Source organism: Manduca sexta, chromosome 21 (genome assembly GCF_014839805.1).
Source record: "Manduca sexta isolate Smith_Timp_Sample1 chromosome 21, JHU_Msex_v1.0, whole genome shotgun sequence".
Taxonomy (NCBI): Eukaryota; Metazoa; Arthropoda; class Insecta; order Lepidoptera; family Sphingidae; genus Manduca; species Manduca sexta.
In genome coordinates, this window is record NC_051135.1 from 3416863 (window position 1) to 3443222 (window position 26360).

Consider the following 26360-nt stretch of genomic DNA (forward strand, 5'->3'; position numbering starts at 1 on the left):
CCTGTATTATATACTTGCCCACTGCTGAGCACGGGCCTCCTCTACTACTGAGAGGGATTAGGCCTTAGTCCACCACGCTGGCCTAGTGTGGATTGGTAGACTCCACATACCCTCGAAATTCCTGTAGAGAACTTCTCAGGTATGCAGGTTTCCTCAGGATGTTTTCCTTCACCGTTAAAGCAAGCGATAATTCACAAAGACAAAACAACACCTAAACGAACATATTATATTTACGTAAGTAGTAGCATTTGGAGTGTTAATAAATTAATCCCTAACATCTCCAACCTTGTTTTTTAAACGAAGGACTTGTTACATTAGTTTATATAATCTTTGTTTTAGGCAGTTAAAGAGTTTCGTTTATGAAGATTTATACTCACAAAATTTTATATACCTTGATACGATAGTGCTGTACAAGACAATATATCTACGTAAACTCTATTACGTAGTAAAATAATTTCTACATATAATACCGTGAGCATAATTTTACGTAATCTGCGTACATGTTTCAATATCTGTAATTAATAAATAAGAATATAAAATAATTGCACAAAATAATAAACAAATCAAATACTATAAATGAACATCTACGCTGACGGATATATCCGCCTCCATCCAATTCTTCAGCCGCAACATTTGAATTTCACTTCGCATCAGAATTCAGACGTCAATCTCATAGCAGACGAACTGATGGCATTCGCGGCATCGCTTATGTAACGAATTTTACTCCCAGCTTATTTTAAATCTTTCCCTAATGTAATTTATTCTACTCTACTAAATATATCTACCCCACATAAACATCTCAATTTAAGAAGCATAAAATACATATATTAAATTTTTATCCGACATACATACAAAATATGGTGCGTTTGATAATCGACTTAATCGGTAAAACAGGAAAGGTATTTGTAGTACTTTTTTGTTTCCTATAAAAACAACCTCACATTAAAAGAAAAATTGTCCTTAACTGGAGACACGCAGTAATTTGTACATAAATGGTGGCTTGACTTAAATACTGTCGTGGTCTTTATTACCGCAATACAAACTTTCTTGCTACTAGTTTTGTGTCTAATTTCGAAAATTAAATGGTCTACTGAAAAAAATTGGTACTGATAAATTAATTATTGGAATTTGGGGCTATATAGCTATACTAGGGTTTACGATACTTAACGTTTAAAAGCTATTACATTATTGTTACTAGCTGTGTTTTTATAACGGAATTTAAGCCCCTTAGGGGATATATTTCCAAAAACTAGTACATACCTGTACTGCATGCATTCTCTTTGCAAAATTTCATATTTTTATAGCCCTGGCCCTAAGCTACGTGTTCCCTATAAAAGTAGAGTTTGTAATGATTGAAATACTATATCATCAACAAGGTCAAAATTAGTATAGAGTCTAGATACTCAAATAATTTACAGAATACCTTCAAAAAGAACGCGTAAAAATACCTTTATCATAGCATCTAATCAGTCAAAACAGATCAATCCCATCGAACTGAAAATCTAATGAAGTTATCCTTTTGTCTTATTTTATTACATTACGTGGTCCCGACGATAAAAGCTAGCGAGACGGCTTGTCTGCTTGTTCCCGGTTTTCTCGCCCTTGTTTATCTGGCCGGGGGGTAGTTAGCGCGGAGTGGCGGCGCCCCGCGGCAGTGGCTTCGTGGCCCTGCCCAGAATGGGACGCACCAACGCCGTCGGACCGCTCCGTGTCTCACGCGTCTTACAACACAGGTGAACCACGCGACAATACAAAACAACGGACATTCATCTCATGTGATCGCAAAAATGACTCCTTTTGTACATTTATATTGTGTTGTGTGGGTAGCATTATTGACTGGCTGCTGCACCACGACAGGTAAGTTAATAGTGCAATTAGCATTTTTATTGAGTACGCCGGTAACTTATAAAACTGCGCGAAAAAATGTTTTTACTTTTTGTGCGATCGGTTAAGTAACTAAAGTTATAACAACTTAAAAGTATTCTGTTTTTATACTTTTCCTAAGATAAAAGTAGTGACGTAAATATTGTGATATTTATATTTTATTCAAATATAAATTATAAACGCAGTTGTAGTTATCAATATTAGTAATTAACGCGTTAATAATATATCTACATTTTATAAACAAAATAATTAATACACAGATAAATAGGTACTTGAAGTGAAGTTTTATCAAGTAAATGTACTAGTAATATCTTAATTATACTATCATTATTTTATAAAATATTTCTCCTAGTGCTTATTGTTCATATTATTATTGATAATATATAGCAATAAAATATTGAATATATTTATTTCATTACGATTGTTCTGTATAAAATGACTTATTACGAACATTTTGTCAATCTGTATCTAGCAAATATCTGTTTGCTTACATAAAATAAAGAAGCGATTTGAATGTATTCCATCTACTACTTTTACAGCCTACAATAAACACGGTTGCGGTAAACCAACTATGACTAAAACCATTTATTATACATCGTAGCACGTTTCATTAATTAAATGAATGTAAATTATATGTCTTGGTATTAAAACGTCTTTTAATCACTTTTATCGATTGCTACTAGCCCAACAAAAAACGTAGTTTCCTTGTAAATGGAAATGTTATTTGAATAAGTTTTCTTCGATTGAGTTTGAAAGTTTAATATACCGGAAAGTGGGTAGAGAACGAGTAATTAAACTTCATAATGATAACATAAACTGTACCTAGCTATGGAAATAAAAAACTAATATGTAATAAAACACAACAACTGTTAATCAGAGAGGGTTTGAACACATGAATTATTAGAAAAATTAAATAAAATTCAAGTTTACTCATAAAATTATAACACAATTACTGAACGCAATCGTCTCAGCTATCCCATTTCTACAAGACTTCTTTACTTAATAAAATAACACAAACTTAGAATTGCATCGAGAAATCGTAAGCTCCTTCAAGTACGAGATTTATTCGGAGGGTAACTGTTTTTACTGGAGTTCCCAGTTTCTATAACATAATTCAGTTAAGGGAAAGAATCACAAACAAACAGGGGTCGTCTGTGACGCATCGGCGGATATCCGCGGCCATCTTCCGACCAAACCTGACAGTTATCGATGTACTTTATCTCTTGAAAACTGGGATGAGTAATGTGTGACGTAACTAGATCTAGACTAGGTGTTTTCGTAAGCTTAATAGGCGATATTTTATCCCCCTTGGCCAAAGGTGGCGAAATGGATATGATTGACCTCTTATAGAATATCATAGTTGTCACGCGTTGTATGCAAGTAATTAAATATGCAGAAAACAGACTAATAAGTAGGTTTCGTCGTATTAACTGATTATTAATGAATAGCCACGTAATTGGTTGCTTTGTCAAAGTTAATGAATGGATTGGTTGGATAAACGGTTACCTGATCGAAAGTAATGCAATGGTAAAGTTGCCTCTACGCTATGGTTTATTATGGGATATTGACACTATGCCGGTCAATTCGACTTGTAAATTTGCTACTCTTCATACAATCTTAAATGGGTTTTCCTACCTCTATTTTGAAAACTAGTATTAATTTATAATAGATTATAGGCTAGAGCTTTGCCCAGAAAAACTTATTTCCGCGCCTTTTACTACTTCGGAAAACTATAGACATTTACACTTATCACGTGTCAAACTACCTTCATTTATAGTAAATAATGATGAAAATTATTAAGTACTTAATAATTCCATGTAAAACGTTTATATTGATTATTCAGGTCCATGTAGCAGAGAATATTTCAGTTTCGACGAAGTTTAGTAAATTAATTTTATTACTAAAAATGTTTTAAATGCGTTATATATTTTTATTTTTAAATTGCTTTTTCTCGTATTTGTGCATTTTAATTTCAAACTAAACATTACGGAAGCGAGGGAAACATAAAGGACCTTTATAAATTGCAACTCAAAGTGGATGATCCTAATCAAGATAAATTCGCACACCTTGCCAGGATCTACAACGCAAACACATTTTAGCAGCTTGCAACTTTTGTTATATTTTAACAAAAACTACACAAGTATAAAAAGGGTTAGAGCTTTTTGTATACTGTAAATAAACAATCATTTTATGTAAAATTCATAATTCCAAGAAATTTCCAATATGTTTCGAATTAGCACAGTTATTATAAATAGACTAGAGTTCGATTTATTCGATAAACTTGCTTGATTACTACTTGAGATGCGGAAACTATAGCTGTATAAAAGTATAGCTCCATTACTGCAGGTTATTTTATGAGAACGTATATTATATAATCTAATTATTACACAAAATACATAAATAAAATCTAATTAATTTTAATTGAATTAACAATTTTCAAATAGATTTGTTGCCCACTGAGTAATTACATCAAATGGGGATCCAAACACTTATATCGCTTGCGGCTGCATTTATTAATTTCCGAACTGAAATGACTTCACACATACGTGCACTTATGTGAAACTCGTCAGTATTGAGATCAGTCCGAAACATCATTCGTTAAAAAATAATGATATTAAAACAAAAATCCCATTACGAAAATATTATTTCACAGGATATTTCTCATTGAATCGGCGCGATTCAAAAGTGTCGGCACTGAAACCTGCAAACTGAAACCACGAAAACGCGGTCAAGTGTGAAAGCTTTCAAATTTTCCAAGGATTAAGTATTCACAATAAGTACAGAGGGGGCTGGTGAGCGCTCCAATTAAAAATGTCTATTTCTGTATTTAATGTTTCAATACCAAGGTTGACTTGGATTTGTAGACGTGCCGTTTACGTTTCTTTTGCCTTAATTACAAAGTATAATTTAAGAAGGTTGGCACGCAACGTTTTGTCTTCATACTTCCGCCTATAACTATGCTAATAAAATATAGGTTGGAAAGATCTTATTATATCAAGTTATTTGTCTAATAGTGAGATGTTACACTCACATACTGTTTGAATCGACATTAATGGGTTCGATACCCAGGACGCAAAAAACGCATTATATTAGTTTTTCTGTGATGATTTTTCAGGGAATATTCTCAAAAAAGACGTTTATATGAGAGCTATAAGCAGTTGAAGTTTAACTCAATTTGTACTAAAATGACAAAAAATATACCGTCTTCGAAGACCACTACAAAACAAAAAATTACTTAATATTTGTATTCGGTGGCTAATTTAATTTACACCTACGCTAAGTAAATACACGTATAAATATACGATAACAAATATAAAGCTATTTTTTGCTTTGTTGTCGTGTTTAATTTTTGTTAAATTATTATATTCTTTTCTTAGTTTATAATACATAGATATACTATTACAGCCATTGCGAGTTATTTATTGTTCGTTATTTAAGAGTTTTATTATCTATCTCCGAAGATTCTTATATATAATATACGGATACTTTTCCAAAAATATGCATTTAAATAACGAAAACCCTATTCAAATCACCATCACCATCATCGATAAGTAATTTTTGAGAAAATCGTGGACATACATACATACTTACATACGGGTCAAGTATATACAGAACGTCTTTTAACTCGGTAAAAAACAATACGACCACACGATACGTAAACATAAAAATAATCAAATTATTTCGAAGGAATAACTTTAATATTAATATAACCTGTGCGACTTAACTGTGTTCTTCGACGGAATGCGCTACGCGACCCGCCTTCCGCTTCAATTGGTGGTATCCGTATCACTTGCCAATTGCCATCTGTCAAACGGCATGCCTCATCTCCTCATTCAATAGTAATAAAAAAAAGTCAAAGTTACGTAATTTATTTTCTACGAAATTTTGATTTAAGAAATTTGATTTTTTAGTTCTTTTTATGTGGACACGGCAAACTGATCCCATTGCACCTAATGGTAAATGGATTGGGGTCCAATAGAATGTTGACTCACGAGAGATGATTACCCCTCGGCAGTCGACACAATTATGCCGGCCTGTTGGATCCGGATATACACAGACTGATCCCGCAACGCGATACATTTAGATGTACCACTGTGGCGGGATTTAATACCATGTGTACGTCGCTACCCGGGCATTTATAAAATATATCCTACTACCAGCTAATGACAAGATGTACGATAAATTGCACCGGTTATTAATATGAACGTCATGTCAATCGATTAAATCATTCGACTACTATATGTAACCAAAAAGAAACTTACACAAGTTTTGTGTTACATAGTCATGAATACCAATTTTTTTTGCCTATTTCTAAATACAAACAAAGAAGCCCTTTCTGTTAGCTCAGCCATTTCTATGTGCCTACCTCTTTCGCGCCAATAGTTCTATAAGAGTTTTGCTATGATCCCCAATGACTGGGTGACAATTAATGCAGACCTTATTTTTATGTGGGTCTAAAAGAAAAACACTCCATACAGTTATACAGTTATATCCAACACACAAAACAGAAGGCACCATTAAACAGAAGCACAAGCACAAAATAGTCTACAGTGAAGTAACAATGGACAGTTCAACATTACAACACAGAAAGGAAGAATTAAGAGGAACTAGCATACAAATATAACATTCCGCGTAGCGTAAGCGGCAGCGGTAGCGGGAGCGAGCAGCGTGCGTTCCGCGTCTATTACAGGTCTCGACTGGCTGGTCAGCCGGCGATGTGACGTGGCGCTGCAACGTGTGCGCACCGCACCGCACCTCACACCGCTGACTCCTTGTGCGTAAGGATATACCTATACGCAGAAGGTGTGACACTGCTCGATGGTTGATGTTGATATCGACATCGACAAATGGTTACGCATTGAAGTAATGTGCTTGTATATATCTAAGTAATAAATATAATATTATGATTGTTGTGAATAGTTACTGTAAGTGTAAATAAATATATATAATGTAAAAATATACTTTTATGTAGATAGATATTTTATATATAATTATGTTCAGTGTAGGAAAGTTGCCTACACCACCCCCTCCAGAGGCCGTCAAGGTCTATAAAAATCGGTGAATTTCACCCGACGTCCAGAACGAGTGACGTACTCTTTTGTAATATCTGGTGAGGGCTCATCGTTATGGTCAGACAGTATGAAGGCCGGTTTAATTCGGTCTATCGATACTGTGACCTCCTTGTTTTAAACAATATTTTAAAAAATTTTATCCCCCTCTATACAAAACTTTATGAGGACCTGAATAAGCCGGTTGGAGTGAACCACGTGAAGCGTCTTCACGAAGGAAAACGTGATCACAGGTGGCGAGATCCTTAAAAATAAAAATTTTCGGCTTGCCATGATGAGTTGTAGGTGTCGGTTGTAGTTTTCTGGCGAAGTTTCTAATACGGGCAATAAATTCGGACGTATCCGTGGTACCCACCGTAGTAGAGTCGAAAAATTCGCCCGGTAATCTCAATGGTTCGCCGTACACCAATTCGGCCGAGGAAGACTGGAGGTCTTCTTTAACGGCAGTTCGAATACCTAACAACACCCACGGTAGTGACTCGGTCCATCTCTCATTCCCATGGCATATGATCGCAGCTTTGAGTTGCCTGTGAAACCGCTCCACCAGGCCGTTACATGCCGGGTGGTAAGCTGTAGTCTGCCTATGCTCGAATCCGGCTATCCTAGACAAACACTGAAAGAGGGCCGACTCGAACTGGCGGCCACGATCAGTTGTAATGTTTGTAAGACAGCCGAATCGAGCTATCCAGCCTGACAGTAAGGCTTTGGCAACTGTTTCTGCTGTGATGTCTTCAATCGGTATTGCTTCCGGCCATCGAGTGAAACGATCAACTGCCGTTAGGCAATACCGATACCCACATGAGAGAGGCAGAGGTCCCACAAGGTCAATGTGGATATGTTTAAAGCGCGCTCGAGGTAAATTGAAGCTGCCTAGTGGAGCAGTCACATGACGACTCACCTTGGCGCGCTGGCATGAAATACAGGATCGCGCCCAGTCTCTGCAGTCTTAACGTATTCCCTGGCCACACGTAACGTTCGGCAATTAACTTGGCCGATGCATTGGCGCCAGGGTGACTGTATGCATGAAGACTGTCAAAGATCTGCTTCCGAAAGAACTTTTGGCACGAATTGTCTAGAAGTCGGCGTACTGACGTCGCAGTACAGGGGTACTCGACTTCCAGGTACTTGAAGTTTCTCCAGGCGCAGTGATGAACCTTCTTCTAATAGCTTAGAGAGTTCAGGATCCGCAGCTTGGCCCTTGGCTAACGTCTCGAGGTCGACAGGTACTCCCAGTTCTTCAATCCGCGACAGGGTATCGGCTACGACGTTGTCTTTCCCTGATATATGACGGATGTCGGTCGTGAACTGAGAGATGAAATCAAGGTGTCTATACTGCCTTGGCGAACAGTTTTTCTTCCTTTCGTGGAAGGCGAAACTGATCGGTTTGTGGTCAGTATAGACAACGAAATGCCTGGCCTCGAGCATATGTCGGAAGTATTTGACTGCTTCGTAAATGGCGAGCAGTTCCCTATCATAAGGCGAGTACTTTACCTGAGAAGGGCTTAACTTCTGAGAGAAAAAAGCTAAAGGCTGCCACGAGTCGTCCTTCAGCTGTTGGAGAACTGCGCCAATCGCCTTGTCTGACGCATCAGTCACTAGGGCGAGTTGTGCGGTGCAGTCTGGGTGGGCTAATAGAGCGGCGTTAGCAAGGCTTTCCTTGCAGGCTTCGAAGGCTACTAGGGCGTCACCTGTTAAATCAATCGGATGTGATCCCTTAACCGACCCAGTTAACAATAAGTGCAAAGGAGCTTGAATTTGGGCGGCGCGTGGGAGGAATCTCCTATAAAAATTTAACATACCCAAAATGCCCTTAACTGCCGCACGTTTGTTGGGACAGGGAAATCCTTTATAGTCTGGACTTTGGCGTCAAGTGGTCGGGAGCCTCGTTCGGAGATGCTGTAACCTAAAAACGTTACCTCCTCTGCTCCGAAGACGCACTTTGACGTGTTGATCACCATGCCGTAATCCTTAAGTCTGCCAAAGATGATACGGAGGTGCTCCTCATGCTGTTTAGGGTCTTGTGAAAATACTAAAAAATCGTCCAGGTAACAAAATATAAAATCAAGACCCCTAGTCATCTCGTCCACGAACCGTTGAAAAGTTTGGCCCGCGTTACGAAGACCGAAGGTCATAAAAGGAAATTCGTATAATCCGAACGGTGTGGTGATCGCTGTTTTAGGAATATCCTCTGGGCTGACAGGTATCTGATGGTAGGCTTTTACCAGGTCTAAGGTGCTAAATATTTTGCAACCAGCTATAGAATGGGCAAAATCGTGAATATGCCTAATCGGGTACCTGTCAGGCACAGTGCGAGCGTTCAACATGCGGTAGTCATCACACGGACGCCAACCATTGTCCTTTTTTGGCGCCAGATGTAACGGTGAGGACCATGGACTTTCTGATGGTCTGGCAATCCCGCTAGCAAGCATAGATTGAAATTCTTGCTGGGCTATTTTAAGTTTGTCAGGAGCGAGGCGACGAGGCGGTGAGGAAACTGGAGGCCCTGATGTCGTGCGTATGTGGTGTACGGTGTTGTGTGGGATAGTCCGATGCGTACCAGCTGGTCGGGTTATCTCTGGGAATTCATTAAGAATTTTATGATATTGAGTATTCCCGGTTGAGACTTTAATAGAATAAAGACTACGACTATCAACCACGAGGCTAGCTACGGTAGTTACAGAGGTTGTATTATCAACTAGGCGCTTATTTCTACAATCCACCATAAGGTTATAAAAATTAAGGAAGTCTACGCCTATGATAGGCTTTGATACGTCTGCTACTACAAAACGCCAAGTAAAAGTTCTCCGTAAACCAAGATTTAAATTTAAATGTGCATAGCCGTATGTCGAGATGCTGGTACCGTTGGCGGCGCATAGTTGAAACTCCGTTGGAGCACGACGGTCACGCAGTAACGAACGTGGGAAAACACAGAGGTCGCTGCCGGTGTCGACCAAAAATTGCGTCTTCGAGAAACGGTCGGTTACGAAAAGGCGACCAGCAGAAGATGGGCAATCGTCAGTCGCCATTACCGACTGCCCTTCGAGTTTTCCGACTTATAATCGCAGGGGCGGACGCATTTGCTGGCCCTGTCTCCAAACTTGGCGTGGTACCAACAAAGTGGATATTTTCGGTAGTTGGACTGTGACCGTTGTCTTGAAGATGATCCGCTACGGGGTCGAGCAGTTCGGGACCTAGATCTTCCACTTCTCTGGGATGCCAGCTTCTGGAATTGCCTCCGAAGTTCGGCTACTTCCCGTGTCAAATCACTGATTACAGAACTGGGATTATCTTGACTCACGGAGGCGACCTTTGGAGACGTCGTAGATAAGTCGTTGACTCGATCCGCCAAATCAGCCAGATCTTCAAGCGAAGTTGTACCTGGTTGACCTGCAAGTACTGTCTGGATGCCATAAGGGAGACGACTGATCCATATGGTCTTCAGAAAGTCGTCTGGAACATCGGATCCGGCGAGACTTTGTAAATGTCGAAGAAAGCGGGACGGTTTTCGATCCCCGAGCTCTTCATGCATGAGTAATTGCTTAAGCTTCTTTTCATTCGACTCAGTTAATCGCTTAATGAGCAACGCTTTTAATGTGTCATATTTATTTTCCGCTGGTGGTTTTATAATAATATCTTTTACCTCTTTCGAGTACTGATTGTCCAGTTGGTTAATAACATGATTAAATTTAGTCTGGTCACTGGTTATTCTATTAATAGCGAATTGTCCTTCCACTTGGGCGAACCAAATCTCCGGTTCTTCAGGCCAAAAAGGTGGAATGCGTATGCTCACCTTGTATACCTCGCCATCACGATCTGTCGACGCTTTCCCATCACTAGCTGTAGACGGTGTGCCGCGTGCTTTCTCCATTTTAAATTTTGGTCCGTGTGGAGGTCACCAATATAAGAGTTTTGCTATGATCCCCAATGACTGGGTGACAATTAATGCAGACCTTATTTTTATGTGGGTCTAAAAGAAAAACACTCCATACAGTTATACAGTTATATCCAACACACAAAACAGAAGGCACCATTAAACAGAAGCACAAGCACAAAATAGTCTACAGTGAAGTAACAATGGACAGTTCAACATTACAACACAGAAAGGAAGAATTAAGAGGAACTAGCATACAAATATAACATTCCGCGTAGCGTAAGCGGCAGCGGTAGCGGGAAGCAAGCAGCGTGCGTTCCGCGTCTATTACAGGTCTCGACTGGCTGGTCAGCCGGCGATGTGACGTGGCGCTGCAACGTGTGCGCACCGCACCGCACCTCACACCGCTGACTCCTTGTGCGTAAGGATATACCTATACGCAGAAGGTGTGACACTGCTCGATGGTTGATGTTGATATCGACATCGACAAATGGTTACGCATTGAAGTAATGTGCTTGTATATATCTAAGTAATAAATATAATATTATGATTGTTGTGAATAGTTACTGTAAGTGTAAATAAATATATATAATGTAAAAATATACTTTTTATGTAGATAGATATTTTATATATAATTATGTTCAGTGTAGGAAAGTTGCCTACAGTTCTACGAACTGAAAGCGATTAAAGAAATATTTTAGCTGGCTCTGGATAGACATTTTGCTTTACTGACAACTAGATATCGTATAGAAGCTGACTCCAAACCCGCATTGGGCGAGCAGTTTAAATTCTTTCTTAAACTATTTGTATTGTTTTGATTTTCAAAAATGTCATTACTTTATTTAATCCCCATAAAACTTAATAATAATATCTTAAAATTGTGCTAACCGAACTATCTACTCTGTGTAGTTAATTCAATAATATTTAAAAAAGAAAATTTGTCTCTTTAGGTGTCAAATAAAACAAAAACTTTCCGTAAATTGGTTATAAGGTTGTGGAACTTTTTTCATAAATCATTTTTCTGTAATGGCCGAGCGTGTCTTTAAATTATTTAAATTATCTTAGCTTGATTTAATATTTTAATTTTTTCTTTTTCGATTCATTAAATTTTTCTTACGTGAGAAAATACTTCCTTCGCCCTTAGCATAAACTTTGAGCCAGACGAATTAAATTAGGCGGGAAACAGAAAGGGTACTTTTGTTCTGGTAAAATATGTATGATTAGTGTGAGAAATATACTAAATATCCTTATTTATAATGTTACAAAAGTCATTTTTAGCTAAACATGATTAACAATTTATTTATATGCTGTACATGCGGATTTATGTATTATTAAAAAAATATGGATTACAACTCCCACAAAACTGTCAGGGTAAAGCACTTAGTAACTCCCCGCTAAAATATATAAAATAAAAACGCATATTCCTAGGTTAATTATTTAAAAACTGTAGTTACTAAACTATTGCACATTATTTTTAGTTTAAAATATGTTTTTAAAACTCTGAATATGATATACTCATTCAATTTGATAGTTTAACGCCCACGTCGCGTCGCCAAAGAGGCAAACAGACTCGTAACAAATGCACCCACGTTTAGTCGTAGTTCTTTCCTTTTCTTTATGTATTATAAGACGCAATTTTGAGGAGCGTGATTGGATAATCGCAAACGTGTGTTTATCGAAAATCTTGTTTAATGATATGAGATTCGAAACCAAAACATCAACAATTTCTCAACCAAAACGTTCTCTACTAAGATTAGCAAGCTTTACAACACTACGATTTATATTACTTCTTTTCACTTAAAAGTTACTTGCATCCCTAGATAAAGAAAAATCTGTGAGTGCACCCATCTCTTTAAATACATTAAGTGCAGATGGGGCGACTTCTGAATTTTCCCGGAATTCAATCCACTTATGGGTAAGTTGGCAATTGGGCTGGAAGCGGCATGTTTACCCTCACAGTGACCCCGTGTCAACGCGGCTTGAGAAGTTGGGAGTATCCATACTCTGAGCCACGAAACTAGTAATTGATTCTTCTTGTTTGAGGCTGAATATTTTATAAAGCATCGGCCACTATCGTGTGCTCGTTACTCTACCATAGTTCCGCTAATTACGTACGTGCTGTAATTAGTTAATTCAGTTGGGTATATTGAAGATGTTTTACTATCACACATTTAAGGTTAAATTATAAGGTTGTGTGGCCGGAGATAACCCGTTTCCTAACAGGACCCACCGTACATATTTACGGTTGTTGTATTGTAATGCAAAAATGTTAAGAACGTTTTAAAATTTCTCATAATAATACATTTATTTGGTATGTTATAATTTAATTAAAGGTATTTCTGTCTCATAGTTGGTTTTATATATATTTTCATGTAACAATTTCATAAAATTTTAAGACTAAGTCTGCCATTAATAATTCTTTTAACTTACAAATAAGTATTTATAGATCACGCTCCTTTAAACCTCATCAGCATATTTTAAAAGTTACATACAGTGTAATCTAAACGAATTCCTACAATTCTTTTATAGTACATTGAATTTATAAAACTAGCACATTTAAATTAATTGTACTATATAACATTCTCCATATATCATCGCCGCATCCACTGAGCGTAGTGGAGAGTGTCAATTATTCATCTCTTCGCCGATAATGGAACAATGCTGTCGCCGTCGCGGAGTGGGCCTGTCAGCGCTACACATAATGGTGTATACGTACCCCCTGACAAAACGTATCATAGCGCTCTGCGACGGTCGTATGACAGAAACAATTAACGTATTCGTAAAATAAAATCGTTACCGCTTTTAGCTTTAAAGATGAGAATTGTTAACGTTAAAGAGATTATCGATATGAGGATGAATTTTTTAAATCCGCTGGAACGCACCGCTGGTAATTTATTTATTCGACGTGGAAAGTGGAGTGCTCTATTAATCATTTCTCACAATTAGATTCTTATTGTTAATGATGTAGCAACCATTTATTATCTTTATTCGAGGAAATTTTTGAAATGTGTACAGAATTTGTATTGAATAATTTTTCAGTTCTATTAACGTTGAATATTTCATTGGCTAAATATCAGAGTAATCGAGTAATCGTTAATTAAATTCAAAATTTCATTATTCATCGCTAAAGCTGACAGCAAATAAACCGAACTAAAGCAAAAAGTAAAAATAATTTTGTTAACACTTTATTCGTTTAATTTATTTAATTTGCGAAAATATGTTAATATTGTCTATATCGTGTATTTTTTTAAATAAATTAAAAATTAAATGTTTTGCCTCATAAAATGTTTCTACCAGTGAATTAACATTATTGTTATGATACATAAAATAAAAATATCTTAATAATCTAATAGCAAAACTAAGGTAATAAAAATACGATAACTCTAATAAATAATATCAACGTAGGTGGAAGAACATAAGCAAGCAATGTAAGCATCAATAATCTTATTTTACTAATATTTTAAATTACATGAAAAATACATATTACCTGATACTATATAATAACTTGCATGTTATAATTTGTTATACAAATAAATTATAATATTGTGATATAGTGTTAGTATTGAAACAGTCAACATAAATATCATATTTTTTATTATTTTTCTTAATATAAAATACAAAATTAAACAGTGAACTATTCAGCTGTGATGACCATTATTTGCTTACTTTCAGTATTAAACAAGCATAATCAAACTATTCAATAAATTAGAAATACCACAGTAGATAAAACAATACTTATAAAATTACAAATCTCTAGTACATGTGCTTTTGTCTCTGCCACATGCTCGAACCTCTTACAAACAAATAAATATTGTTCGTATCTAGTATCAAATCGGACAATAAAGGTTAGGATTTAATTTAAAATGCGCATTTTCTTTCTGCTGTTTTTATCGTCACAAGCTTATCCATTGAACATCTTTTGTTTTTGCAGGTTTGCTTTTCGTTTTCAGGACTTAAAAACTATTCCCACCCACCTAATTTATATTCAAAAACGTTTATGAAACAGCGTTATACCTTTAGATATTCTGAAGTAATCAATTTATCTTTCTTGAGTAATATCACACATTTTTATAAATGTTGTAATTGCTGTAATCTTTTGATTACAGGTCGAGAATTGCCTACAGGGCAAAATGTTGTTTCCGTGGCGCCTATAGAAGTCCCTGACGGTAAGGATCCCGCCATTACAATGTTAATATTACAAAAATATAAATACGTAGGTTGGTGTTACCTCCCCTGAAAATATAGGGCATGAGTTAACATCGAGTTAAAATAATATTTTGAATCAGTCAACGCACCTGTGAGTTCACAAAAGGTATTAATTTTGTTTCGCAGCTTACATGTTACTGTCTACTCAATACTAAAATGTTTTTAATAGTAGCGGAGGTTTTTTTATGATTCTTCTTGCATAATAACCACCTAATTTCCATTATACTTTGATCAGTTAATGTAAAAGATGATTGATATGACATTCCTATAAACATCAGAAATAAACTTTCCTGAATTAAATTAATTATTTTTGTATTCGTGCAAATAACCTAAGATGCCCAGTAACGCTTAAATGATCACAGCTTTGGATCCGCCTTCTTTATCTCTGTACACTTTATATATTATTTTACCGGTGAAAGAGCGATATCGCTACAAACCGCTATTTGTCGTTGGTGTCCCGAGAATAAATCACGCAGCCCTACCGCCAGGGTCGCCATTTCCATCACCTTGAATTCATACATCTCGAAAAATATTTTTATTTGCGTAGACAAATAAATAAATTTATTGCTTCAAATGCTATGATTCTGGTTTAGTTGCGAGTAATAAACTTTTCCATCTAGTTAATTTCATTTTGATTTTTGGCTGGCTTCATGATACTCTTTAAATTACACGCTACATTAAAAACAACACTTCACTAAACGACTTTCGTGTTCCAATTACAAGTATAATACTTCTACATAGTTACATAAAAACGAAGTGTACACAGGAAGAAGTAATAAACATAATTCAGCTAATTAGCGCGAAGTCGGCACTTACCGTAAGTTATGGTCGCGTACCGCGCAAGTTATTTGGCAACCCTGCTGGCGCGCCAGGGATGGCGGTTCATAGCAGACGCGACGGCACCGCCCGTCATGTTTGTGACTCCTCGGCCTGATCTAAAACTTCTATAACAAACATGTTTACAAATTGGGAAACACTAGCTATTGTTCTCGTCCTCGGCCTTTCGGGGAATACTATGCAATTTTTCTGTACGAGTATTTGCGAAATTAAAATGTCCGACTACTGTTGGTACAAACTATTTACTAACGAGTGTTCTCTTTAAAATCGATACAATTCTTTTTCATGCGTTTGTATGCAAGTGGAGTGTTTTTTAGGATAAAGCAATTATGTTCTTTGAAAGTTGTTTTCGACTGAATGTTGGTATTTGCGTAGCACACCAAGTTAAGCGTTTGATAATATAATCACTAGTAACTGTTTTGTGTCTTAATTACGGCAGATAATCATTTGCGAGTTGTAGAAATAACGCTGATTGGGATAATTAATAACTAAACCGTCCATTTGCAGAATGTTGAGATAATTATTAAGTATAATAATTCATATTATAGGTATATGTTTAAATACATTAATAAATAAACTTTGAATTAGTCAATGAATTCTCTCTAACTCCCGAAACATCATATTATATCTGGATATCAATGGAGTGTTCCAATACCTTAGCTATATTGATTGCTTGCTTTCAGAGTCGATGTATCCGAGATTCGCGGAACCGATACCAAATGTGACGGTCACCGTAGGCCGAGACGCTTTACTGGCGTGTGTTGTGGATAATTTAAGAGGATTCAAGGTATTTATATAATAGAGATCAACAAAACATACCCACATAAATCCTAGCAAGGATCAGAAATATTTTTGTATTATTTGGATAGCTTCAACTGTTTGTTGGAATTATTTATTAACCAATAAGTCTGCGATGAAAATTATTTGATTGTAAATTGTCAATTTTTCAGAACATTACATTACATTGCTGTCCGACTTAAATGTAATATGTAGAGTAGTAAATTCTTCTTATAATATTTTTTTGTAATTTTATTTTAACACTGTTACAAGTTTTTAGTTCTAAAACGCATTCTCATTTTTTATGCCCTTTACTGAAGCAATCCTACAATATATGTATAAAGTGCATAATAATATATACCGTGTATACTGTACAGTAAGCTATTAAGGCTACAGTATTAGATAGCCTAGATATCTCTACCTACGTCAATAGTGAATAAGTTCTTATCTATTTTACTCCAGAGACCTCTGCGGCACTGTTATTTAGTTTACGTTGCACTATTTTACGCAAACTGTAGACAACTTAATAAACGCCTCTAAACCTGAGGAATGTGTGATGTACAATATTATTTATAATTGTTTATAAAAATACAAATCAATTTATTCATCATCATCACCATCAGCCGCAGGATGTTCACTGCTGAACATAGCCTTCCTCAAAGATTTCCAGATCGACCTCTTATATAAAGCAGCCCTCATCCAGCGACCACTGCGACTTTTTATTTAATAAATTTATTATGTTTAGTTAATCTTGTACTTTATTGAACACTACAAATCTTTAATAATTATAAGTTTGTTCTATAGAATGTGGAAGTAAACTGGGAATAGTATTTTTATTAAATAATTAAAATTCTCACTTTTGCTGTCGTCAAACTAACACCGTCCAGTTAGTGAATTCTTTTAGAATATTTATATTATTGATATTATTAAAGCTATAATATTGTAACGAAGAATATCTACTTTCTTATCAGGTGGCATGGGTTCGTATGGACACACAGACCATTCTGAGCATCCATCATAACATAATAACACAGAACCCTCGCATCAGCCTCTCATACAATGACCACCGCTCGTGGTACCTTCATATCAAAAGCGTGCAGGAGGTTGATCGTGGATGGTACATGTGTCAAGTCAATACCGACCCTATGCGGTCAAGAAAAGGTTATCTTCAAGTTGTAGGTTAGTAAATTCTTGGTATTCTATTTCTTAATATTTTACTGTTTATTATGTCTACAATTCGAGGCCCCGTTAAAAACAATATTGTTTACTCCGTAACCTATTTCGCATTGCAAAAACCGGATATATTCGTATCATCATATATCACTATCAAAATTAACAAAAACAATATCCATAAGTTAACGCAAACATAACCAGACTTTCTAATAAACAGTGTAATGTGTTTACAATAGAATAATCAATCAAATTTATTAATTTAATTTAGGTAACCGCGTACATGGAAACTCACTAATTTAAACATACTTTCTATCCGTTTACTCAGTGCCACCATCAATCATCGATAACATGACGTCAACGGATATGGTGGTGCGGGAAGGTTCCGATGTGACCTTAGTGTGTCGGGCGTCGGGGTATCCTGAGCCTTACGTCATGTGGAGGAGGGAAGACGGACAAGATTTCAATTACAACGGGGAGTCAGGTTAGTGTAAATTGAGTAATTGTATCAGTTAGTAATTAGGCCGCAGCTTCTACGGATTTATTACATCGATATTGAGCTAATAACCTCGCAAGTATCTGGCCTTTATTTTATTCACGCGAACGAAATTCTGTTTATCTTCCTCTTTAGTTTGTATAGTTGTTCTTAGATAACCTTATGGCTCTTTGACCGTTACTGATGATAGTGAAGTCAATAGCAAATATCCTTGTGATGAGTTATTTATAAGTTGTTACGTTTATTTGAAATGCACGCTCCAGCGAATTAATGTCATCAATTAAAATCTATCGGATTACAAATCAAAAGCACTTTCAGTCCAACAACAGAAGCATGCAACTATGTCTGGAACGTTTGTCATCCGAATGAACAAACTCTGTTAAAGCTAGTAATTAATGATAGTCGGTCTCAACCATACTGCATTTGTAAATAAGACTCCGTCAGTTGATACTTCAACATCACTCATAAAGGGGAGATAGTTTTCAAACTAACGTTTCGAATTCATGGAGCGACATGAAGTTACTAATTTTGTAGCGCTTCAAATTTGTCTGATCAAAACTAATTTTGTTCGGTGTAAAAGCTTGATACAACGAAATAAAATGCCGTACTGTATATTGCTCGGTAGATATCGAGATAATCTGAAGTTTCCCATTTCCTTCGTCCGCGAGCTGCTTTTAATATTGCATTAAGATTTACCATCAATCTTTTACCATCTTTTCAAACTTCACTATAGACGTACACAATACTGTTCTATTCACAGTACTTAAGTTTCAATTTTCAATAATTTTAAATATTACGAACATTAGATTAGAACACTAAATTATTTTATCTATAGGTTTAGTTTGTTCATAATTGGCTACATCAATGAAAGTTCAAAAAGCCTCAAATTAAACTCTCCGCCCATAATTCATTCTGACAACAGGTGAGATAATGAAGAACTAAAAACAAGCTTAAGCATTAGCGTTATGTAATCACGGTCTAAAAAATATAAGACTAGAAATTTTAAGGCTAGTGCTTAAGAAGATGACTAGTAAGTTTAAGATAGCATGTATTTTACTTCAATCCACTATCAAAGACTCATACTAAAAGATGATGTGTGCATGCGAAAATAGTATGGTCTATACTCATAGAGTTAGGAAGAGTAAATCAAACCGCAGTTTCAATTTTTCGGTACTGTCCTTTCACGCGATCATAATCGCGTGCAAAAGTGAATTTAAGGAACGCTAGTCTAAGCAAAAGTATAACTTATGCCATTTGGATTGCGGTATAATCTCGTTTATTCATTCATATGTACACGTGATGTTTATTTTGTTGACAGTTAGCGTGGTAGACGGTGAGACTTTGACAATAACAAAGGTGTCTCGATTACACATGGGAGCGTACCTGTGCATAGCATCTAATGGAGTGCCGCCATCGATTAGTAAGCGGATCATGCTCATGGTACAATGTGAGTATACAGTTCAATTGAAGTTAATGTATATAAACGACGTATTAGAATACAACTATAATGTTCTACGATTAGTATGTCAGATGTTATAATCACGTATTAATTATAACTAGTGCTCATGCAGTAGTGGAATTTAATATATTTGTTTTTATTTTTGCATTCGGCATAACAAAACAATACATAATAAATTACTTAAATATTTACAAGTAAATATAGTTTGAGATAGTTAAATGTACTACCCACAACACTGCTCATTACTAATAGTTTTTACATTTTATTTGGCAAGCACATCGTCATATTGTAACTTTAATTGCAAACATTTATAGTGCATCGGTTGCAGAAACTTACGACGTATATTTGTAACATATATTATATATGCTTAAAAGGGATACAAAGATTTTACTTCACGTGTATATATATATAAATTTCCATACGTAAGTATAATACTATGCTTACATTTTTTCATATATTTAAAAAAAAAAAGTATAATATGTAATTATTTCTCATAATGATAAACGTAGTTATTGAATAAGTCTTATTTAGGTTTGCTAAAGTTAGGTGCTTGTTTCTACTTGAATTTAATAACTTCTTGTAAAGGTTTATAAACTTATGAGTCTCGCCAACCTAGTTTATACAAAATGGTTATGTTTGGTTATATTATATTCTGATTATCAGCCCGGAACTAGTTTTTGTAGCGTAATATTAGTATATTGTGCCCCTTGAAATAAATAAATTGGGAGTAAACCACAATAAGAGTATAAAGGAAGGAAATTAAGCATTCAATGATGTAACAAGTTCATTAATAATGGTCTTACACTTTATTATTACCTCGACTTGACATAAAATTACTAGGTATTAATAAATCAAGTGTAATTAACTTTTAATATGATAGGATTCTAATTTATAAGACGTGAATAGTGGTAATTTATCATCTATTAAGTGATCATCTAATTAGTATTAATTTATCATCTATTAAAGCCTTTGGGGTATTGATCCACAACACTATTCTGTACTCAAAGAGAAAGGTATGCGCTTAACTCGACAATGAACGTACCTTTCATAAATTAATTAATATGACATACACACACTTAACTACATCACCGGTTTTACTACAAATAATAAATATTTTTTACCAGAAACAATTAAAACGTATTTCCAATTATATACAGGACTATATAACCTATATTCAGTATATTTGTGTAGAAGAATCTTTTTGGTTTCAAGACTTAGTAATTATATAAATTGATTATTCCGACGGACTGGCTGAACAAAACATAAGATTGCCAAGTTTTGAGAAATGATATCATAAAGTGCAGTCCAGTTTTGATTTGTTTGTTTTTAAACTATATTTATAATCTATTGATGACCACCCGTATCGTTATTTTTAAAATGATAGATGCGGTTGGAACTTCAATTGACGTGAAAACAAAGGCGAATTGATTTTATTTGAATATCGAATTTTATTTACATTTAAGGCGATACCTCAAGCTCCATTTTCATACATTTTGTTTCACCTTTAATCTGGGTAACTAAACAGTAGTAAAGAATTTAAATTCACGTCTAGTTAGTGATTAGTTCTCGCAGTTGGAAAACGTAAAATAATTAATAATCATGGATATTTCTGCCTTTAAAATTTCGTCATATTAAATTTTAAAGGCCGAAATATCCATGATTATTAATTATTTTTACGTTTTTCTTCAACTGCGAGAACTAATCACTAACTAGACGTGAATTTAAATTCTTTACTTGCCAATACTTGTTTAGTTACCCAGATTAAAGGTGAAACAAAATGTATGAAAATGGACCTTGAGGTATCGCCTTAATTCTACCATTTTACCGTTACTAACTTACGGAATGAGTAAAAATTCAAATCATATAAATTGATAGTTTTCATACTCTTTTCCAATGTTACCTAAATCGAAAAATCTTTTTTATTCAGCACAAAAATTTTGAGAGTTCACCGCGCGGCAACTATGATATCGGCTACCTGATAACCTATGAAAATGTTACAATGTAATTAACATTATTGGAATAACGCCAGTGGCATAAAACAATTAAATGGCATTGAATCGCCAAAATTTAAACGATAAACTTACTGATAATAAGAGTCTCTGCCACGATTTCTATATAAAAATACTTTTACAGTTCCACCAATGCTGTCCATTCCGAATCAACTAGAAGGGGCTTATATTGGTCAAGATGTGACCTTGGAATGCCACACAGAAGCGTATCCGTCCTCAATCAACTATTGGACCACAGATCGAGGGGACATGATCATTTCCGGTGAGACTTATCAAATCTATTGAGAATACTTTTCAGTGAAAATGGATGGTTTCATCAGCAACAGCACAAAACACTTGAAAATGTTTGCAGTCTTCCTTGTACTAAAGCCATGTGTTCTGATTTAACCGTAAAATAAATGTGTAGGAAGGTGGATATTCATATCAATTATATTGTACTATACATACTACGCCACTTATATGTATATATGTGCTTTAGAATAAACAATACATGTTTATATAAACCAACAGCCATCGCCCAAACTGTCATATTTAACTCTCAATACAGAATATCCAATACGAACACATTTATCATATTCGCATAAATAACATGTGTTCCCGTCAAGTAAGGCATTGTTCGATTGTATCATTGATTTATGACTTCATAATGAAAATAGTTTCTCTTGAATGCGAACAAACAATATTTCGAATATGTTTCAAATATTCTTACCAACTGAAGCGAGAATAAAGAATGGCCGAGTAATGAAATACCTTCCACAACTGAAACTGATGATAAATAAAGCAAAAGTCGACTTTGACTTGTCAAAAGTTTTGCTACATCGTCTCGTGTAAAGAATTCCGTCTAGCTTAAATTCCATACATATTCCATTATTGTCGTGATTTGATTTTTATTTTGACATAGTAAAAGGTACGGGTTTTATATTTAAGTAGAAATGGAAATTGTAGGTGGAAAGTATGAAGCGTTCCCGATGGACAGCGGTTACAATAAATTCATGATGTTGAAGATACGGAACATTACCAAAGATGATTTCGGCTTCTATAAGTGCATCGCGAAGAACTCCCTCGGCGAAACCGACGGCATCATTAAACTTGATGGTAATGTTTTTTGGCATTACACTTCGATTTAAAGGTGCTTTCATCAAGATTCCTTAAAATGTGTTTTTAACTAAGAAGCTTTATAAATTAAATATTTTTATAAAATATTGGTTATTTAATACGTAACTAAAGATAGGTCAGGTGCCGGATCTTGAATTTTCTGGAGGCGGGGCAAAATCTGGATAATGCCGCCTTCGACCACCTATATTTTTAACCTTTGTCATCATCACCATCATTTCGCGCCCTGCTGAAAATAATTTATGTGTTTAATGTACTGAACGTCTCAGTAGTCAAAGTTGCGTTAATGATGACGGTGACGACGGTGTTTGCGTCTGCCAAGTGTGAATTTGCCGCCCTATGAATTCGCCGCCCGGGGCACGGGCCCTGGCTTGCCCCCCTCCTAGATCCGGGGCTGTGACAGGTGTATTTTTATGCTAAAACTAGTATTACAGTGTACATAGAATTTAAAAAAATATTTTGTTTCTCAGAAATACCAGCTCCACCTTCGGCTTTTACGACAACACAAAAAACTGTTCTCGATAATCAAACAATCAGAAAAAAAGGTAATCTTTTGCTTACTACGGCAGCAATACCTAGAAAATATAATCACATTAACTTACATCATTTTATATTACAGGGCAAACACAATTAGCACAAACCGATGACGCAATCAGTTCCAATTTTCAAGGCGAAGCGTATGGTGAGCAAATAAGGGAGTTTGGTAAAATATTATTTTATTACATGTAGTTATTTTTAGGGTTCCATACTTGAAAGGGAACCCTTATAGGATAGCTTTGTTGTGCGTCTGTTGCTCCGCTAAAACCTTTTTTCTCAAGAATGTGTATAAGTACCAACTTGAAATTTATATTAAATAGTCGGGTCTACGGTCCCTTTCAGCTGTGAAAAAATCAAACTTGTAAGTCAACGTAATCAAAACATATGAACGTTTATGTTTTGATTAGGTTTTGTATATTTTGCGATTTCTCATGGAAATCAAAACCAATAAGGTATCTGCCGTTGACCTAGAATCTTGAAATTGGACAAGAAATAATGTCTTACACCACATGTAAAGCACATGTAAAAGAAAAAATCTGATAACTATAAACATGTACTTTACAAACGAAAAAAAAAAACAATTTACTATTGCACCAACCATAAATTATAATAAGTTAAGTTTACCTATAAGTTTGCAAGGAACCCTCGGTGCACGATACCAACTCGCACTTCCGGTTTTTATAATTAGATTTTATAGCAGGACAACTAAGGAAGTGGTCACCTAACAGTTCCAAATTAATACTTAGTTCAAGTAAAGAGCACTCAGTTTATGGCTGTCCATGACCTGCTCACGGGTACCTACATATTTTGCTGTAGCACAAAAAAGGTCCCTGATTGCATCTCGCCGTCTCCTAGGCGACTGCCGCTTTTATGCCGCGGCTTATTGGCAAATCCGGCACAGTAAGCTAATTGTAAATTTACATCCACGTCGTTTCAATAATAGATACCAAAGAAATCTTATGTGCGTTACCGGCCTTCGAGGGAAGAAACAGCTGAATGAATGGAAGGGAGGGAAACCTGATCCAACAGTCATTTAACTTGCCCAGAATTTAAGTTATTTCGCTTGTCGGTTTTAAGACAGTGTACCACAACAGATGAATCAGACCTTTCTATCTGTTCGAATGATATCTGAAAATAAAGATGATAAAAATCCACTACTCACTTTCACATACACATGGTATTGATAATGTTAAACAACTCTTTATTATTTTAGTGTAAACAAACTACAAACTTCAAAATTCTTGAACTAAAATGAAAGTACCCAGTCAAGATCTCCTCCATCCTCCTTCTTTTGAAAATAAATGAATGTTAGTTTCTTCTTTTGCTTGTATATCCTATCATATCCTATAAAAAAAGTTTATGTTTTTACTTATTTCTATGATCCGATTCTCGTATAGAGATTTACTTTGTAATTGCATTTTAGCACATTTTGACGGAATTTACGTCACAGCGTTGAAATATAGCGTGTTAATACATGGTATCACTGCATATAATTGTGATAATTATCATAAGCAGCTCAGGTTTGGATAGGTTGGAAATGTGATATATATACCGCGTGAGTATAGCGAGAAAAATCGACTTGCCACGGACGGGCACATATGACATCAACAGTCTAAGGCACTAATTTATCTTAAGTTAGTTAATTTAGATGTCTCTTGAATTAAATAAATCATATTTTTAAATACCAATGATGAAGTGTTCGCTTAAGTGCAAGTAACCAAGTTAACTTAAAATCCTTATTAAGGGTCACATGGTAATACAACAATTATATTAAATTACGCGAGGAATGTTCAGCAACGTGAATTCCGTCAAACTTGACTTTGTTATTAGTTTATTAGAGTTGAATAATGTACATATCTTTTATTTTATTTTACAGATTTTGACGACGAAGATAACTCAGCCGCTTCTCTAAGATTAAACAGTGAGATACTTTTAATAATACTAAGTATTGTTATAAAAGACATACCTTGCTTTTTTCATAATCAATGAAAATAAAGATTTTTTACTTATTTTAACTGGGCTGAGTAGACAATAACATATTGCAGAACTGTTTTAACAATCATGACTTTAAATACATATTTGTAATATTGATAAATGAAATATCCTTGACGATATACACTCTAGATGTCGCGTCGCCTGATTTTGTTGGTGTGACTACAGAATATTATGTTTTGTATGAATGATTTTATTTTCTTTAAATAAGATTAAATTGTATTATGACATACGATCACTTTTTTATTAAATAATTTAAAAGGCAATAATTGGAATGCAAAAATAATACTGCACAATACTATTCACAGCTAATAGCTGTTAGCGACTATCGTTTTTCGGCGGCGACCTTTATCTAGATTTGTATACAATCATGGAAAATAATATACATGAATTTTAATAATTTCGTTTTAATTCGGTCGTCGCGTCGGCCTGTAGTAAGAAATGATGTAGACATTTAATTTTACTTGAGTTTACTTTTAATTTAGAGATTTTCGGGTTCGTTTAATTTTGATACAATGTTTGTACACAAATTTTGTACTGCATCGATTTTATAAAAAAATGTCTAATTAGAAACTTCTAGATATTATAGGCTGTCCAAACTTGTGCGTAGATGATATATCATTTGTAAAGAAACAACTCTTACTCAATTATTAATAACCCTATCGTGCTCTTGTAGATATAACCGGGATGAGATTTACTTTTCTGTCTCTCTGTAAAGCTTCTGTCAAATTAACGTTATGTAAATATTATTTATGTGTTAAGCTTATTTGCTGTCTTGTATTATAGAAGAAACTTGTATCTATAGGAGAATAAAGGTTTATTTTTATTTACACATTTTCTAAAAACGAAACTGCCAAATCAATGTGTACATTACAGAAATAAAGAAAGCTTAAACCGTAAACGTGTTTTTTAATACTAACTAACTTTTGTTCGCGGCATC

The 26360-nt window shown here is 35.2% G+C and overlaps 1 protein-coding gene across 5 annotated transcripts; it reads left to right on the top strand.

Annotated features, from left to right (window-relative positions):
• The first annotated feature begins 1635 nt into the window (after nucleotides 1-1635).
• LOC115444288 (lachesin) lies at nucleotides 1636-26321 on the top strand. 5 transcript variants are annotated; one of them, XM_030170017.2, is made up of 11 exons: nucleotides 1636-1857; nucleotides 14931-14990; nucleotides 16551-16654; nucleotides 17616-17823; nucleotides 18143-18298; nucleotides 19629-19757; nucleotides 21903-22040; nucleotides 22709-22873; nucleotides 23362-23436; nucleotides 23511-23594; nucleotides 25305-26321. In XM_030170017.2, exons 1-11 carry the CDS (start codon nucleotides 1788-1790, stop codon nucleotides 25415-25417), a joined length of 1302 nt encoding a protein of 433 aa, XP_030025877.2. In that variant the 5' UTR covers nucleotides 1636-1787; the 3' UTR covers nucleotides 25418-26321. The 5 variants fall into 5 exon arrangements, with proteins under 5 accessions (XP_030025877.2, XP_030025890.2, XP_030025906.2 ...); XM_030170030.2 differs by having other exon boundaries at nucleotides 23511-23573; nucleotides 25305-25564; XM_030170024.2 differs by having other exon boundaries at nucleotides 1637-1857; nucleotides 22724-22873.
• The last annotated feature ends 39 nt before the right edge of the window (nucleotides 26322-26360 follow it).